The sequence below is a fragment of the Mastigoproctus giganteus genome, chromosome 14 (assembly GCF_048544385.1).
Source record: "Mastigoproctus giganteus isolate SK-2022 chromosome 14, ASM4854438v1, whole genome shotgun sequence".
Classification (NCBI taxonomy): domain Eukaryota; kingdom Metazoa; phylum Arthropoda; class Arachnida; order Uropygi; family Thelyphonidae; genus Mastigoproctus; species Mastigoproctus giganteus.
In genome coordinates, this window is record NC_143588.1 from 20,015,685 (window position 1) to 20,033,718 (window position 18,034).

Genomic DNA, 18,034 nt, shown 5'->3' on the forward strand with positions numbered 1-18,034 from the left:
AATAATTTGGGCATCTGAGATGAGCAGTAGTTGAATCAACCGATAACTGAGATTCTGTCAGAAAAAGTACATGGGGTTTGGCAGACTGTAAGTGGAAATGGACATCGTTGAGATTAGAATTGAGACCACGTATATTTGTGAAATGAATCAGGAAGTGCTTGGGAGGTTTAGATCTTTTCGCAGATAAGCTTGCTCTATTAGTTTGACAATTCATGGTGTATTCAATAGTAAGAAAAAGTGGGAGGGACATGCTATATGAAGTAATGGAATTTTTGGATATGGCATACACATGGTAAGAATATACCCAGATCCTTGACATAACGTGGCCTCGACAATGCTCTCCGCATACAGACTACTCGGACTCCCTCCAGTCACTATCTGGCAGAGTAGAGGTAGCAAGATTATACACTAGCTGATCTGGAAGCCTCCTAGAGAATTACCAATAGGTTAGGTCCAGTGTACTAACTAGCGGCAGGCCTGCGAACACCGTTTTAGAGCTGTACCCTCGAAATGTATGAAATATTGGATCTTGCCACGATGTTCATCATAACCTCAAAAGTCATCAATCATACTGCATGATGGAAGAGATAGGGAAGGGTTGACCGGAACTTAGCTCTAGAGACTAAACATGAGTTCCACCACTTCAAGCCTCCAATAAGCAAAGTGGTGGTATTTCACCGGTTGATGAGAGTCATCTACCACCTAGTACTGCCTGGTAACATAGAGGGTCGGCATTCCTCCATGTAGTGTGGGCGCCACACCTCGACCCCTGCTTACGTTGGTTAACACCTGGGTGGTCACCCACCATGTACTTGTGCATGGAGGTTAATTGCGTTAAATTGATTTTAATTGTGTGAATTGGTTTTAAATTATTTGTTACTCTAATGCAAGTTATTTGATTTTTTTGTTTTAATTTCTGGAGTATCATAGGGAAGTGTTTTACATACTATATTGAGGTAAACTCCTCTTATTATTTTACAAATAGAGAGTATGCATATATTTTGGCCGTTGAGATCGCTAAACTAGAGTGTGAATCTGATGACATGTAGTCCAGCAGCATAAATATTACATTCCACTGGAAGAAAGACGGTTATGTATGATACACTGCTGCTCCCACAGCAGTATCAGTTTCTGAGCCACTAGTATAAATTTGATAATACTCAGAATTACATATGGAATGAGCTGATGTTATTGCTGGATATTGCAAGGAGCTAGTAAATTTTTTCCCAGTATTCAAAGGCCCAGCATGGGAAGACAGTGTGAACTATGCTGGATCAGATTGTTCTGCTTCCTGGGTAATATTGTTAGGATAGACATACCAGCTATTCATTAGATCTCATAGCCTGATTCCAGAGGATTCATTTTCATTAAGTTTGGCCTCATAAATGGGTATCAGATGTCGTCAAAGGGGAATTTTAGAACTGGATGTGAATGCAGATTCTGGATTTTTGCTGCATCTTTTTTCCTCCTGAGGTGGAATGGAGGTTCATTCACATCTATATACAGGCTGTGAACTGGAGATATGGAAAGCTCTCAATGCAATTCTCAAAGTGTTGAATGGTATTCAATTTTATGAGAATATTTTTTCTAGTGGAAACATAAACAAGCACACAATATATAACAGGGTATACTGATCAGCAACCCATGTTGTTGTCGAAATGCTTTTGAGAATATTTAATTTTTTCAGACATTGAATATACAAATGCATTATACTTGCAGCAAATGAGGTTTATCTATAATTAGGCCTAAAAATCAGGTAGAGTTGGTAACTACACTATGTGAGTATTTATCCATATTTCAGGTTCTGGTTGCTTTTGCTGAAATGGATAACCTTAGATAACCTCAGTTCAGAGAGGTGATAGATGTTTTTTCCTACCCAAAAATACATTTTGTTTATTGTGGTTTGAGGTTGTCTCTCAGTAAAGTGAGGCACCTCCATAGTCAGGTGGGAAGGAGCAGCACTGCATAGCACATGCTTCTTGATTAGACCAGGGTTCGAACCCATCACCACCAAATACGGGGGATGTGGAAAGGTCAGGGAATAACCACTGCATAATCCTAGAGAAATATGGCCTTAGTTGCTAATGCTCCTAAAAAACCAAATAACAATAACAATCAGTAGAGTGCCTCTATAGCCAAATGGTCAGGAGTGTGAGTACATAAGTACACATGCTTTGAGTGAATGGGGTTCAAGCCCTTGACTGCAAAATACAGTGCTGTTTCTTGTATTCTTTAAACCATATGAACTCCTCTGACCATGTGATCATCACAGAGTATAAACAGAAAAAATTATTTATTTATTTAGTTTGTGAATAACATGAGATTGTGAGGTCATCTACATACAAATGTTTCCATGGTATTTGGAATATCATTTTGTCATATTATTTACACAAGTGGCAAACAAAGCAACACTGGGTACTGACCCTAGCAAAACACCTTCCTATTAAACAGAACAGTATGTTTCTATAGCATACCTGAAAAGTTCTGCAAAAGTAAAAAGCTTTGTATAAGGCAAGGTATAACATCCCTGTGTGAAGGTCTCAAATAACAGGATGCCATATTTCCAGTGCTTGTGAAGGCTTTTTCATCATTGATACTTATCATCAGTAGTGGCTACTTAGTAGATACTTATTATCAGTAGGAAATAATGCAAAAAAGCAAGATTACACAGCATCGGCCAAAAAAATAGAAGATAAAATAAAATACATGACACTTCCCATTTCACCTATTCATACCCCCAATAGGTTGTCTAGTTCCTCCTTGAATTTATTTAAGTTGGCAGTGCATGCACTGTGACACCCAAGGGTGTCCCATACACGTCGATTGGATTTAAGTCTGTTGATGCAGGTCATGGCAGTCATTGAATATCTTCCACTTTCAAGATATTCTTTCACCACTTGAGCTCTATGTGCAGTGGCATTGTCATGCATGAAAAGAAAATTCCTAAAATGTTGCACACAGAGTTTGAGGATCTGTTCTTGGTACCTTTGCACAGTTATGGTAGCCCTATCAAAAACATGAACAGGAGTGCTGCTGTTGATCATTATTCCACCCCACACAAGAACAGCATCCCTTTCTCTGACGTAGAGATGGTACTGAATTCCTGGTCTCTAGATGAAGTAATGTATAGAATCTGTTTGTAGGCTAAAACGAGACTCATCAGAAAACAGAATTGTCAGGGCTCCAAGTCACATGTTCATGGAACCAGTTTCAAAAAGCTTTGCAGTGGTTTGGCATACAAATGGCATATAAACCACTGGCTTTCTTGCATAGAATCCACTTGAACTGAGCCTTCTTAACACAGTTCAGTTGGAAATGTTTTCACCTGTGACCACAACAACCTCAAGAGACAGTTGATGATAGGACATTGTAGGGTTCCGTCTTGCTGTTAAAGTCAGATATTGGTCTCTGGTAGACATAGCCCTCAACGACCTTGGCCAGCTCTTCTTGTAATGGTTCTTCGACACTATGGAAGCAGCTTCTCCTGAAGCTGGTTCCATAGTACCAAGACAACACTGTGCAACATATTAAGCCAATATATCACCCCGATCTGAAACTGCCGACTTCAAATTGTCCAATGGCTTGCCATCCCGAGTACTTGAGATGTGGCTATCGCACTGAGCAATGGGAATGAAGTGATGTGGTCATAACCTGTGTTTTTAAAGCATGAATAATTTGCATAATGTGCAGCTCTATAAGGTGGTTGATCGATTTTAGCTAATGCTAAAATCGATCAACCACCTTATAGAGCTGCACATTATGCAAATTATTCGTGCTTTACATTAGTAAAGGCATATGATGCAAGAAAGCAAGCTTATGCAGCATCAGCCAAAAAAAAAAAAAACCTGCTCCCATTTCACTCCTCCGTTCGTTCCAAATACTTGTCCAGCTCAGCCTTAAATTTATTTAGGCTACAACTTCTGCAACAAAAGATGCAAGTCTGTTCCATCTTTTGTTGCAATCAACTATCTGCTGGCTAAAGGCAAACGTCTGCACATCTATCCTACAATTGTCTTTTCTCAATTTGAATTGGATATCCAATTTTATTAGATGATTCTGAGTATCCAATTTCTATTGGATACTCAGATTGTTTGTTTGTTTGTTTATTTGGTTTTTTAGGAGCATTAGCAACTAAGGCCATATTGCTCCAGGAATATGCAGTGGTCATTCCCTGACCTTTCCGCATCCTCCGTATTTACTGGTGACGGGCTCGAACCCCGGTCTAATCAAGAAGTGTGTGCTACGCACTGCTGCTCCTTCCCACCTGGCTATGGAGGTGCCTTGGATACTCAGAATCCAATTTCTATTGGATACACAGAATTTGCATGCCAGGATGCCTATTATACCAAATATTTGCCTTTAGTGACACTGTGCACAATAAAATATTCATGAAAAACATTATGTTTTGTTAATTTTGTCAAGCAGTCTATTTGCTTTGTCACGTGTTCAGTAATAATATTTTTGGATTGAATTTGGATAATCAGATTGTCAAGAGAGATGCTTGCAGAGAAAGTTTTTACAGTCTGCTTTCGAGAATTTCCATTATTCGGTTTTCCAATATCATTACATTTCATTCTGTAATGATATTGATGTTTGTATTTTACACATTATGGGTAATGATCACTGCCGAGTGGATTGTTTAACACTTGCCACTCTGCATGGGAATAGCATATAGAAAGATTGACATCTGAGGTCTATGCTGTTTGAAATGCATGTATGTGATCCGGTGTTAAGCAAGATGAGATTTTGACGATCCCTCTATGATCTGCTCTCTTCTGTCTGTATGCAAAGAAATTGAAAATTAAAATTAGAATCACCCAATAAATAAAAAATGGCAAGTATCTGTGCTGCAAGTTCTTTTGGGTTTTTGGTAGTACATCGGAGATATGGTAGGAGGTATACAGAAACAATTTTTTTTAATTACACAAAGATTTTACTTGTTCCTCTACTTTTTTTTTTTTTTTTTTTTTATGAAAATCCCAAACACGAAAGGTATCAAAACCTATAGTACTTAGTACCGTGCATGGGTTGAAGGAGAAGTATGGGGGGAGGGGGATGCCGGAAACTTTGCTCTAAAGACTAAACATGGGTTTCACAACTTCAAGCCTCCAATAAGTAAAGTGGTGGTATTTCACCGGTTGATGAAAGTCATCTACCACCTTATCCCATCTCTAATATTTTCAGCAATTATAAATACTTAAAAAGCATTTGTAATGGCCATTTTTTGACTACTTGGAAAATATACTGCTTAAATGGCCAGAAGTAACATTTTTTACACAGTCTCACGACAAGTGGAGCAGAACTCAGAAAATTTGTAATAAAAAAACTAATTGTTCCAAATTTCACCATATCAAAGTTAAGCAAATGGATATCATATATTACATTAAAAAAAGGGGGGGGGCGGCCCCATATAAACCAGAATATAATAACAGTGAGTTATTACCATTTCATATAATTTAATTAACTGCTATTTAATACCCAGAGCAGGTATTATCCACATCGGGTTCTCTCCAACATTTTACTTCATTTTTTTTTTTTTTTTTTGTAAGTCAAAGGCACTAATAAAATATCATTTGTCTAATTTTGCAGCATCATAAACGGTTTATGAAATTTTTAATTTTTTTTTTAAATTAAATTTCACAGAAACTTAATGGGAATCAGCTATTTTGAATATGATGTGCAAACAGTGCAAAACACCTACCAAAGGATCTGCCTCCACATCATTTTGAGTTTGATGGACATTTTTGGTTCCAAGACCTGGTCCTGGATGACCCTCATATCCTACATCTTCTGGCCTAAGATGTAACAACAATGGCCATTCTCCAGTAGAAGGTGATGGCCATGGATATGACTGATGAACCCATTCTGCTGGATCCTCCCAAGGTGCTCTTCTACCATACAGCTAAATGAAAGATAATACCACATAATAAAATTAAAAAATTTTCTTTCCTTTAAAGAGAAATAGACAGCAGTATTACATTTCAATGTACATATCAATTCAGAAACAATTTATTTATGACTATTACATTTACTAAACTACAATTTAGTAGTCTCAAATTACAAAGTTCCAACCAAAATATCGATAATAAAAAGGTTATCTGAATATTAAGCTATATATTTCTAAATAAGCTAACCTATGTGACTGTGGTAATTCAAACTATTTAATAATAATACTACTAATAATAATAATAACAATAATAATAATATTCTTTAATAAGTTAAATTGTGATTCCATTTTAAAAAGTTCAATTGTGATTCCATGCACATATAACCAGAGGAATCTTACAAAAATGTTAACTATACATGTTACCAGGCACAAATACAAAGTACAGCCACAAAATGACCATTAGAAACAAAATATGAGAACATAAAATTAATCGTAATTAAAACACGAAGACTACAAATTAAGCATAGCATAAAATGACATTAGTATACTGGGACCGGCACTTGCACACCTGTCCTTTACATACAGTAAAGGGTGCCTCCGTAGCCAGGTGGGAAGGAGCAGCAGTGCATAGCACACGCTTCTTGATTAGACCGGGGTTCGAGCCCGTCACCACCAAATGCGGAGGATGCGGAAATGTCAGGGAATGACCACCACATATCCTCGGAGCAATATGGCCTTAGTTGCTAATGCTCCTAAAAACCAAATAACAACAACAAATAACAACATACAGTAAGATGGCCCAAGATGTCATCTCAATATGATTTGTCAATACACCATAGGTCAATGTCTATGTTGAGCTTGTTATTATGTTTGTTTGTTATTTGGTTTTTAGGAGCATTAGCAACTAAGGCCATATTGCTCGGGAGATATGCGGTGGTCATTCCCTGACCTTTCCGCATCCTCCATATTTGGTGGGCACGGGCTCGAACCCTGGTCTAATCAAGAGGCGTGTGCTACGCACTGCTGCTCCTGCCCACCTGGCTATGGAGGTGCCTCTATGTTGAGCAAGTTGAGGGTGTCCAAAGTCACATTTGGGAAGTATCTCTTGAAACTTTGTAACCTCTGGAGCCTTGAACACAAAAAGGGAGTACTGCAAAGGTGTCTTCCTGGCAAATGCTAACCAATTGTGTTCCAGATGTTCAAGTAATCATGCTTTGATGAACACAGATGAAGGAATGCCTTTATTTTCCTCATATGGGCTCTGTGGACTGTGGGTGTGTATTGAAAGGTTGGAGCATAGTGCAGATTTGGATGTCATATAGATCTGATGAGACCACAAGTTGGCCCACTTCAGCACCCAGAATTCTAGACTCCACAGTTTCTTGAAGCTGGTGGGAGGTGCGGCAGATCAAATTTCCACAGCATACGACAGCACGCTAGAGAAGTACATTTCAAGATATTTCCTAATTATTTGTTTATTGTGAGTTCTGTGCAGATCAATTTTCATTGCCCAGAAGGCTCACAAGGCTTTGGAATAATGAGCTTGTAGTTGTTTATAAGTGACGTTCACATCAAGGATTACTCCTAGGAATTTTACACTTCCAGTGAGAGCCAGAACCTTTTCTACTAATTCCGGAAGTAAGGTATCAGTGGACATCATCCAGAAGACTGGTGCGGTCGCGGAAGTGTACGGACACATCTGCACGAAGCTCCACTTGATGTAAACGGCCGACGACGATATTGCGCGATTTTCGATTTAGGCAAGTATTACAACATAGATATTTCAGGTTTGAAGAGTATCACAGATGAAGGTAAGTAAATTAAGTAGGGCAAGAATAGTTTTTGTGATTGTATTTGCCTATTTTTGCTCTTTTGAGAGTGTTTTTGTTCAGCTCGATCGCTTCAGCGGTAGCGAGCCCACTGGCATAACCACTGATTTGAGTACATCTCAAAAGTCCAAAAATTTGAATATATTATACTTCAAACTGCATGCGATAAGGTTATTTTGTATTGGAAATATAATACTACTAACAGAATTAACTTATACTTAGTTTATAAGATAGTTTTCTTAGTCTACGGGCGTTTCCCGCCAAAACTGGAAAATCGCGATTTCTGATTTCTAGTGGGCCTACACTGGAAATAAGTACCTCAAACCACTACTTAAAACTTCCGAAATTGACTTATTGCTACAAAAGTGAATTTAATGCAGAAATTATGGCTGAAAAATCAAATAATTACAAAATTCTGGACAATGACTTAAAAGACTCCTCTGAAAATGAAGCTAGAGTGCTCAGGGAGAAAGCATGAGGAAATTAATGAGGAAAATGGTAATGAACTGGATAGCTGGCCTCCTCAGTATTAAGAAGGGCAGGAAAGGAAAAAATCAAGAAACTATAAAAATTCCACAGATGCAACAAAAGACAGAAGAAGAACTAAAACTAGACTACCTAACAAATTTGACTGACCCTATCAAACAGGCAAAGGAAACCAGAGTGTATCTAGAAGAATATATGCACAAGCAAACCAACAGGATTACTTCTGCAATTAGGCTGCAGATAGTGAACTGTTGGTCACTTCTTGAGCAGCGCCTGATTGAATTAAACACAGAGAATCAAGTGTTAAAATCAAAATTAGAGGTTACAACTGAGGAGAAGAACAACTATAAAACAATGAACACATTAACCTATGCCCAATGTGCAAAAGGTTAATGGCAAACATGACATAACTAAAGCAAAACAAATAGCCACTAAGCAACCTAATATAAACAAGGAAAGCAAAAAGTGACTCTACCCATAAAACCAGTGAAGCAGTTAAGGACACAGTGGTAACAAAGTTGAGGCCTCATCTAAGAGAAATAAAGATAAACAACATGTGGAAAATCAGGAATAATGGAGTCCTGATCGAGGTAGCAAGCAAAGAAGATCTAAGAAAAATAGAAAACCATCCTGAGATGGAAAAACTGGGCTTGCTCCCTGAAAAACCAAAAGGAAAAATCCCTAATATTATAATCTTTGATATACCTGTGTCAGTAATAGAAAAAGAATTCATGATGGACATCTACTTCAAAAACTTTAACAATGAAATGACAACAGATGAATTTGCTGCTGAATTCCTGCTGAAAAGAGCAACAGAAAACAAAAGGAATGGACAACTCAACATAAGTGCAGAAATTACACCAAAAATTTGGAAGGTTGTCCCTGCCAAAAATTTGGCAGGGACAACAGAGAATCTATGCTGGCTGGACCAGTCACAGATTTAGGGAACACTTCCTTATCCAAAGTTGCTATAACTGCCATAAATATGGTCACATTGCCAGAGACTGCAGTCAGAAAGAACTGTTTGTGGTCACTGGGCAGTAACTGGCCATGATTGCAAAAATTGCAAAAATAAGTCTCAGCAGCCAAAATATGCTACTTGCAAGGCAGCACACGGCTGACTGACTATACACAGTATCAGGGATGATACATGCCCCAGTTATAAAAAAATGGCAAAACTTATTCAATCTAGAACTAACTATGGGCCAGATTGAAACCGTAAATGTGACTAGGGCTCTAAATCTTGTCCTATTGAATGCTCAAAGAGCAAGAGTCGTAGATCAGATCAAACTCAAATTGGAAGAAAATAATATAGATATCTTGGCACTCCAGGAACCCTACACACATATGGGTAGGGTTCAGGGATACCCAAGAGGCTATAAAATAACAGAATACACCTCAGGTGTCCCTTCTACAGCAATTTTGTTTTCTACATCAGCATGTTCGGGAGGCAACTAGAGGGAGTAATACTCTTGATTTGATTATCAGCAGTGATTCTTCATGCATTAAGAATCTGCAGATAAATGAACCACTAGGTGGCAGTGATCACAGTGTGCTGAAGTGGGATTTACTCAAAGAGGTAACTACCATTAGGGGTAAAGGGAAGGGTTATTGCTTCCGTAAAGGCGACTACGATGGACTGAGACAGTATTTAAATTCTATACAGTGGGACCAACTGATGATGTTACCAACAGCAAATTCAAAATGGGAAGCATTCAAAGAACTTATCTTGGAAGCTACTAGGCTTTACATACCAACTAAGAAATATTGTTCAAGGTTTAGGCCAAAATGGATGTCAGATGAACTAATGAGGCATATGGCAGAGAAGAAAAATGCATGGCATACTTACAAATTAACACATGACACAGAAGCCTATGATAGATACAAGTTGATATGCAACCAAGTTACAAAGGAGGTTAGGCAGGCGAAGGCATTTTACGAGAAATCCTTGGCAAGGGATGCAAAGAAAAACAGCAAAGAGTTCTTTACTTATGTAAACTCTAGAAGGAAAGGGATGAATCAGATTGGTCCACTTGATATTGATGGGTCAAGTGTTGATGATCCTGCTCAGGTGGCTAACAAACTAAATGAATATTTTGCATCGACATTCACACATGAGGAGTTATTCAGCGAGGGGAATGCCAGAGGTGTATTCAACTCTAGCAGTAAGTTACAGAATCTTGAAATAACTGGGAGTAAAGTGGAGGAGAAACTGTTGAAGATAAACACAAGAAAGGCACCCGGGGTGGATGGGATCTATCCAGTTATATTAAAGGAGGCAGCAAAGGAAGTAAGCAAACCCTTAGCCATAATTATGAGAGCTTCCTTGGACTCAGGGGAGGTACCCATAGACTGGAAATGTGCAAATGTGACCCCAATTCACAAAGGAGGATCAATTTTTTTATAACTGGGGCATGTATCATCCCTGATACTGTGTATAGTCAGTCAGCCGTGTGCTGCCTTGCAAGTAGCATATTTTGGCTGCTGAGACTTATTTTTGCAATTTTTGCAATCATGGCCAGTTACTGCCCAGTGACCACAAACAGTTCTTTCTGACTGCAAAAGAATTCCTGCTGAAAAGAGCAACAGAAAACAAAAGGAATGGACAACTCAACATAAGTGCAGAAATTACACCAAAAATTTGGAAGGTTGTCCCTGCCAAAAATTTGGCAGGGACAACAGAGAATCTATGCTGGCTGGACCAGTCACAGATTTAGGGAACACTTCCTTATCCAAAGTTGCTATAACTGCCATAAATATGGTCACATTGCCAGAGACTGCAGTCAGAAAGAACTGTTTGTGGTCACTGGGCAGTAACTGGCCATGATTGCAAAAATTGCAAAAATAAGTCTCAGCAGCCAAAATATGCTACTTGCAAGGCAGCACACGGCTGACTGACTATACACAGTATCAGGGATGATACATGCCCCAGTTATAAAAAAATGGCAAAACTTATTCAATCTAGAACTAACTATGGGCCAGATTGAAACCGTAAATGTGACTAGGGCTCTAAATCTTGTCCTATTGAATGCTCAAAGAGCAAGAGTCGTAGATCAGATCAAACTCAAATTGGAAGAAAATAATATAGATATCTTGGCACTCCAGGAACCCTACACACATATGGGTAGGGTTCAGGGATACCCAAGAGGCTATAAAATAACAGAATACACCTCAGGTGTCCCTTCTACAGCAATTTTGTTTTCTACATCAGCATGTTCGGGAGGCAACTAGAGGGAGTAATACTCTTGATTTGATTATCAGCAGTGATTCTTCATGCATTAAGAATCTGCAGATAAATGAACCACTAGGTGGCAGTGATCACAGTGTGCTGAAGTGGGATTTACTCAAAGAGGTAACTACCATTAGGGGTAAAGGGAAGGGTTATTGCTTCCGTAAAGGCGACTACGATGGACTGAGACAGTATTTAAATTCTATACAGTGGGACCAACTGATGATGTTACCAACAGCAAATTCAAAATGGGAAGCATTCAAAGAACTTATCTTGGAAGCTACTAGGCTTTACATACCAACTAAGAAATATTGTTCAAGGTTTAGGCCAAAATGGATGTCAGATGAACTAATGAGGCATATGGCAGAGAAGAAAAATGCATGGCATACTTACAAATTAACACATGACACAGAAGCCTATGATAGATACAAGTTGATATGCAACCAAGTTACAAAGGAGGTTAGGCAGGCGAAGGCATTTTACGAGAAATCCTTGGCAAGGGATGCAAAGAAAAACAGCAAAGAGTTCTTTACTTATGTAAACTCTAGAAGGAAAGGGATGAATCAGATTGGTCCACTTGATATTGATGGGTCAAGTGTTGATGATCCTGCTCAGGTGGCTAACAAACTAAATGAATATTTTGCATCGACATTCACACATGAGGAGTTATTCAGCGAGGGGAATGCCAGAGGTGTATTCAACTCTAGCAGTAAGTTACAGAATCTTGAAATAACTGGGAGTAAAGTGGAGGAGAAACTGTTGAAGATAAACACAAGAAAGGCACCCGGGGTGGATGGGATCTATCCAGTTATATTAAAGGAGGCAGCAAAGGAAGTAAGCAAACCCTTAGCCATAATTATGAGAGCTTCCTTGGACTCAGGGGAGGTACCCATAGACTGGAAATGTGCAAATGTGACCCCAATTCACAAAGGAGGATCAAAGGCTGACACAAGTAATTATAGACCTGTGAGCTTGACTTCTGTTCCAGGAAAATTAATGGAGGCACTGGTTAAAGACGCACTGCAGGATCATTTAGACAAGACTTCAGTTATAGCTCAGACACAGCATGGTTTTGTTAAGGGGAAGTCTTGCCTGACCAACTTGATTGGATACTATGATGCAGTCACAAAAGAACTGGATGCAGGGAATAACTTTGATATTATATACTTGGATCTTAGAAAGGCTTTTGATACTGTTGCACATGCAAGACTGCTACACAAATTGGAGCAGTGTGACATTGGAGGCAAATTGCCGCTATGGATAAAGGGGTGGTTGAGGGGGAGAAGACAGAGAGTGGTAATCAATGGACACTGCTCATCGTGGACTGATGTTATTAGTGGAGTCCCTCAGGGCTCAGTGTTGGGTCCATTATTGTTTTCTGTATTTATAAATGATATTGATGATGGTATATCGGGATTAATGTCCAAGTTTGCAGACGATACAAAGGTCGGCAGGGTTGTCAAGGACACTACTGACACTATGCTTCTGCAACAGGATCTGGAAAGGTTGAGCAGATGGGCTGAGAGGTGGCAAATGAAGTTTAACATTGACAAATGTAAAGTACTACACATGGGAAACAGCAACCCCAGAGCAACGTATCAACTCTATGGTACAACACTGACAGTGGTAGAGAATGAAAGGGACTTGGGGGTGGTTGTGCAGGCAGATATGAAGTTCTCTGAGCAGTGCAGACGGGCTGCAAGAGTAGCTCATGGAGTATTGTCAATGATATACAGGAATTTTTCCAGCAGGGAGAAGGAGGTGATTATTCCATTGTATAAGGCGATGGTCAGGCCACACCTAGAGTACTGTATACAGGTCTGGAGGCCTCATTTCAAGAAGGATGTAGAGCTGCTGGAACGAGTACAGAGAAGGGCAACAAGATTAGTGAATGGAACAAAGGGGTGCTCTTACGAAGAAAGGCTTAAGTTTTGCAAATTACAGTGTCTGGAGACTAGGCACCGGCGAGGTGATCTGATAGAGGTGTATAAAGCCTTGAATGGTTTAAGCATGCTCAATGCTGATGGGATTCTTCCTCTAGCTCAGAATAATCACCTGAGGGGGCATAAATTCAAATTGAGGAGGGACAGATGTAGGATAGACGTGCGGAGATTTGCCTTTAGCCAGCGGGTGGTTGGTTGGTGGAACAGACTTCCATCCCTTGTCGTGGAAGTTGATAGCCTAAATAAGTTTAAGGCTCAGCTGGACAGGTATTTCGAACGAACAGAGGGGTGAAGTGGAAGTGGTTTTTTTTTTTTTTTTTTTTTTGGCTGATGCTGCATAAGCTTGCTTTCTTGCATCAAATGCCTCTACTAATGCTAATGCTAATGCTAATAGTAGTTAAAAATACCAACCTTAAAGTCACAAAGGTGGTTCACCTCTGCTCCCCAGTGGGAGTGTGTGCCCATATCACCAGTGCTGTAGGACAGTTTTACATTATTTCACTATATTCCAGACCAGGTAAAGATATAAATCCAACTATTGAATACCTACAAGTAGTCACAAACTTGCTACCTATTGCAAATATCATAGTGTGTGCTGATGTCAACTGCCGGTCAGCCTCACGGCATAGCCATATGGAACACAGAGCAGGCACACACAACGGCCAGATACTTTCAGACTATATAGCCACCTCACCCTTTCAAGTGCTAAACCAACCAAATAACCTCCCAACTTTTAGCAGTACCATGTGGAAGAGTGACATTGATGTTACTCTTGCCACCAATTCAATAGCTTATAAAATCACAGACTGGTGTGTCCAGCCAGCCTGAACCACATCAGAACACAGAGCCATTTCCTTCAAACTAAACAGGCAATTACAAGCAACCCAACACTCCCTGTTGGATATCAAAAGGTATAACCTTAAAAAGGCAAACTGGCAGATTTTTGCAGAACATACAGCAGCTGAGCTGCAAAAACAGGAAAATTAGTGGTCTAGATCAGGCAACTGTAGCCCGGACGAGCAAACACTGACTACGACAAACATTTCAACAAAAACAGCAACCCTGTCTATCCCACGGAAAAAACCGAGGAGGCAGACAGTTCCCTGGTGGTGCCCCGAACTGACTATACTCAGAAGTAGAGTACACCAGACGAGGAGATATTTTCAAAGAGCCAGAACATCTTGGCCACAAAATGAGGTGGATGCACTAAGAGATTCTTATAGAACTCTCAGGAATCAGTATACAGCCCTCATAAGAGATAAGAAAAAGGAATGCTGGAGGCACTTGGTGGGAACTACTGGAAACAATAACCCTTGGTGGTTATTGTTTCCAGTAGTTGTCTACAGAATAGTGACCAACAATAGCACTATCTAAAACCAAAAACAATAAATGCCCAGGTTTTGATCTCTTAGAGGTTGAGATTATCAAAAAATTAGCGGAAATAGCACCAGATAAATTAATAGCACTATATAATAACTGTATAACAGAAGGTATATTCCCAAAAATATGGAAACAAGCTGTGTTAAGATTAATCCTCAAAAACCCTGAAAAACTCCCTACTGATCCCAAATCATATAGACCAATAGCCCTACTCCCTGTACTAGGAAAAATATATATGAAAGACTAATATATAGCAGATTAGCTCAATATTACACAGAAGCAGGTTTGCATTCCAACAATCAGTACGGTTTTAAGCAGGCCAATTCTACGGAGGATGCCATGCACCACCTACTGACAACAGTTAAAAACACAGAGGAGAAATATATGCTGGCAATCTCCATTGATTTTGCTGGGGCATTTGACTCAATCTGGTGGCCTATTGTCCTTAGGAGACTTCGCCAGGCAAATGCCCCACAAAACCTCTATAAGGTAATAAACAGCTACCTTACAGACAGAAGTGTCTCAGTACGCACAAGGTTCCAGGAATTGACACACCCTGTGAATAAAGGCTGTCCGCAGGGTTCAATCCTTGGCCCGTTCTTTTGGAATATTGTTCTGGACGAATTTCTGGCCTTGGATCTGGGCCCCGTGGAAAGCCTGGCCTTTGCAGATGACATGATTTTCCTTGTAAAAGGTAACTCATGAGTGGTTGTAGAGAAAAGATCAAATGCCACCCTCTTGCAGCTGCAGAAGTGGGCACAAATGCACATACTCAAAATATCGCCTGAAAAAACCAAACAAATACTTCTAAAAGGCAATTTGGACATAAGAAGATACCACAAATCAAAATTAACACAACCACTATAAAAATGGTAACAGAACTAAAATATTAACCCCGGGGGCTCACATCTGGTGAGTATGGGCTTGGCAAACCCAGGGTCCTGAGCTGGATATCATCATTCTTCTCTTTCTTGGTGGTTCCTTTCTATTTCCTTCTCTCTCTCTCTCTCTCTCTCAGAGGGTAACTCGGGAATTTTTTTTTTTTTTTTTTTGGCTGGTGCAGCATAAGCCTCAGGCTTCCTTGTACCATGTGGCTAATAATAATAATAATAATAATAATAATAATCTTGGAGTGGTCTTTGATTCAAAATTAACTTTTTACTGCCATTTGATCTACTTGGTGAAGAAAGTGAGAAATTATGCAGGTATGATTGCCAGGATCAGTCGAGCAGACTGGGGACTCAAAAGAAAGACCCTGGCAATCATATACCGTGCAATGTTCCTACCTGTTATCACCTATGGAGCTGGTGCGTGGTTCATCTGCTTGGCCATAGTAAGAAATAGGAATAAATTAGAATTGATACAAAGGACAATACTACTCACTATTACCAGAGCATGTCGCACAGTAAGCACACCTGCACTACAGTTGCTGGCTGGAACTCTCCCACTTTACCTGGAAGTAGCCAAAAGAGGCTTATATTATAGATTTAAAAAGGGCATACCCACAGAATTTCTGGGGATAGACCTTGATACAACCAACACCTTCAATCTGTCTGCAATTCTGCCCAGACACGATAGGAGGGAGTATATGATGAGAGCCCTGTCGATCAATTCGGCCCTGGAAAGATTGTGCAAGGCTCAAGGGGTAAAATTTTTTTCAGCCTGGTCTGTACTTGTTAACAGGAGACACTGCTTCAACAGGGATGGGATACTCTTAAATAGAAAGTGTGCAAGAATGTTTGCTGATGCTATCGAGGCAGTGTTAGATGGGTCTGAAAACTCCTAGATTGGGGGGGATACAAGGACTAATAGATTAACAGTAGCCACTGGCAGAGGTGAAAGTGATTCTTGCACTGCTTCTATTGGAATGAGCAGCAGCCTGGAAAATAAAATGCAGGATATTTCAGAGACTGCTGGATACTTGCGTGTACACCAATGCTAGGAGTTTAGTAAATAAATTTGATGAATTTGAGGTATTGCTCAAAACATCAAAGGCAGATATTGTTGGGATTTCAGAGACGTGGTGTCACACAGATATAAGGAATGCAGAACTGGAATTTGGGCAGTACAATGTCAATGTCAGAAAGGATAGACAGGATAGGAAGGGAGGAGGGGTTATGCTATTAGTTAAGAAATACATAAAATCCAAGGAAGTGAAGCCAGTCGACATCGCTGGACAGTGCAGTGTCGAGTCAGTTTGGTGTGACATAAGCATTGGGAGATCAAAATTGAGAGTAGAAGTGTGCTATAGGCCTAATGACTCTGATGAGTATAATAAGAAACTGTACAGGGAAATAGAGTGGGCCAGTAAATCAGAGAGTCTTATAATGGGGGATTTTAATTTCCCAGATATTGACTGGAATTTGGGGGCTGGTCACTCACACACTAGCAAGGCTTTTGTGGATTTATTGGATGATTGTTTTCTACATCAGCATGTTCGGGAGGCAACTAGAGGGAGTAATACTCTTGATTTGATTATTAGTAGTGATTCTTGATGCATTAAGAATCTGCAGATAAAGGAACCACTAGGTGGCAGTGATCACAGTGTGCTGAAGTGGGAGTTACTCAAAGAGGTAACTACCATTAGGGGTAAAGGGAAGGGGTATTGCTTTCGTAAAGGTGACTACAATGGACTGAGACAGTATTTAAATTCTATACAGTGGGATCAACTGATGATATTGCCAACAGCAAATTCAAAATGGGAAGCATTCAAAGAACTTATCTTGGAAGTTACTAGGCTTTACATACCAACTAAAAAATATTGTTCAAGGTTTAGGCCTAAATGGATGTCAGATGAACTAATGAGGCATATGGCAGAGAAGAAAAATGCATGGGATACATACAAATTAACACGTGACACAGAAGGCTATGATAGATACACGTTTGATCTGTAACCAAGTTACAAAGGAGGTTAGGCAGGCGAAGGCAGATTACAAGAAATCTTTGGCAAGGGATGCAAAGAAAAACAGCAAAGAGTTCTTTACTTATGTAAACTCTAGAAGGAAGGGTATGAATCAGATTGGTCCACTTGATATCGATGGGTCAACTGTTGATGATCCTGCTCAGGTAGCTAACAAACTGAATGAATACTTTGCATCGACATTCACACATGAGGAGTTATTCAGCGAGGGGAATGCCAGAGGTGTATTCAACTCTGGCAGTAAGCTAGAGAAACTTGTAATAACTGAGAGTACAGTGGAGGAGAAATTGTTGAAGATAAACACAAGAAAGGCACCTGGGGTGGATGGGATCTATCCAGTTATATTAAAGGAGGCAGCAA

The 18,034-nt window shown here is 39.7% G+C and overlaps 1 protein-coding gene across 1 annotated transcript in view; it reads right to left on the bottom strand.

The window, feature by feature from the left end:
* LOC150075004 (uncharacterized) overlaps positions 1-18,034 on the bottom strand; it is a 1,344,778-nt gene that overhangs the window by 19,147 nt on the left and 1,307,597 nt on the right. Inside the window, exon 34 of the mRNA XM_090389033.1 lies at positions 5,702-5,902. Within this exon, the coding sequence (XP_090245159.1) occupies positions 5,702-5,902 (201 nt within the window). The remainder of the gene's footprint in view (positions 1-5,701; positions 5,903-18,034) is intronic.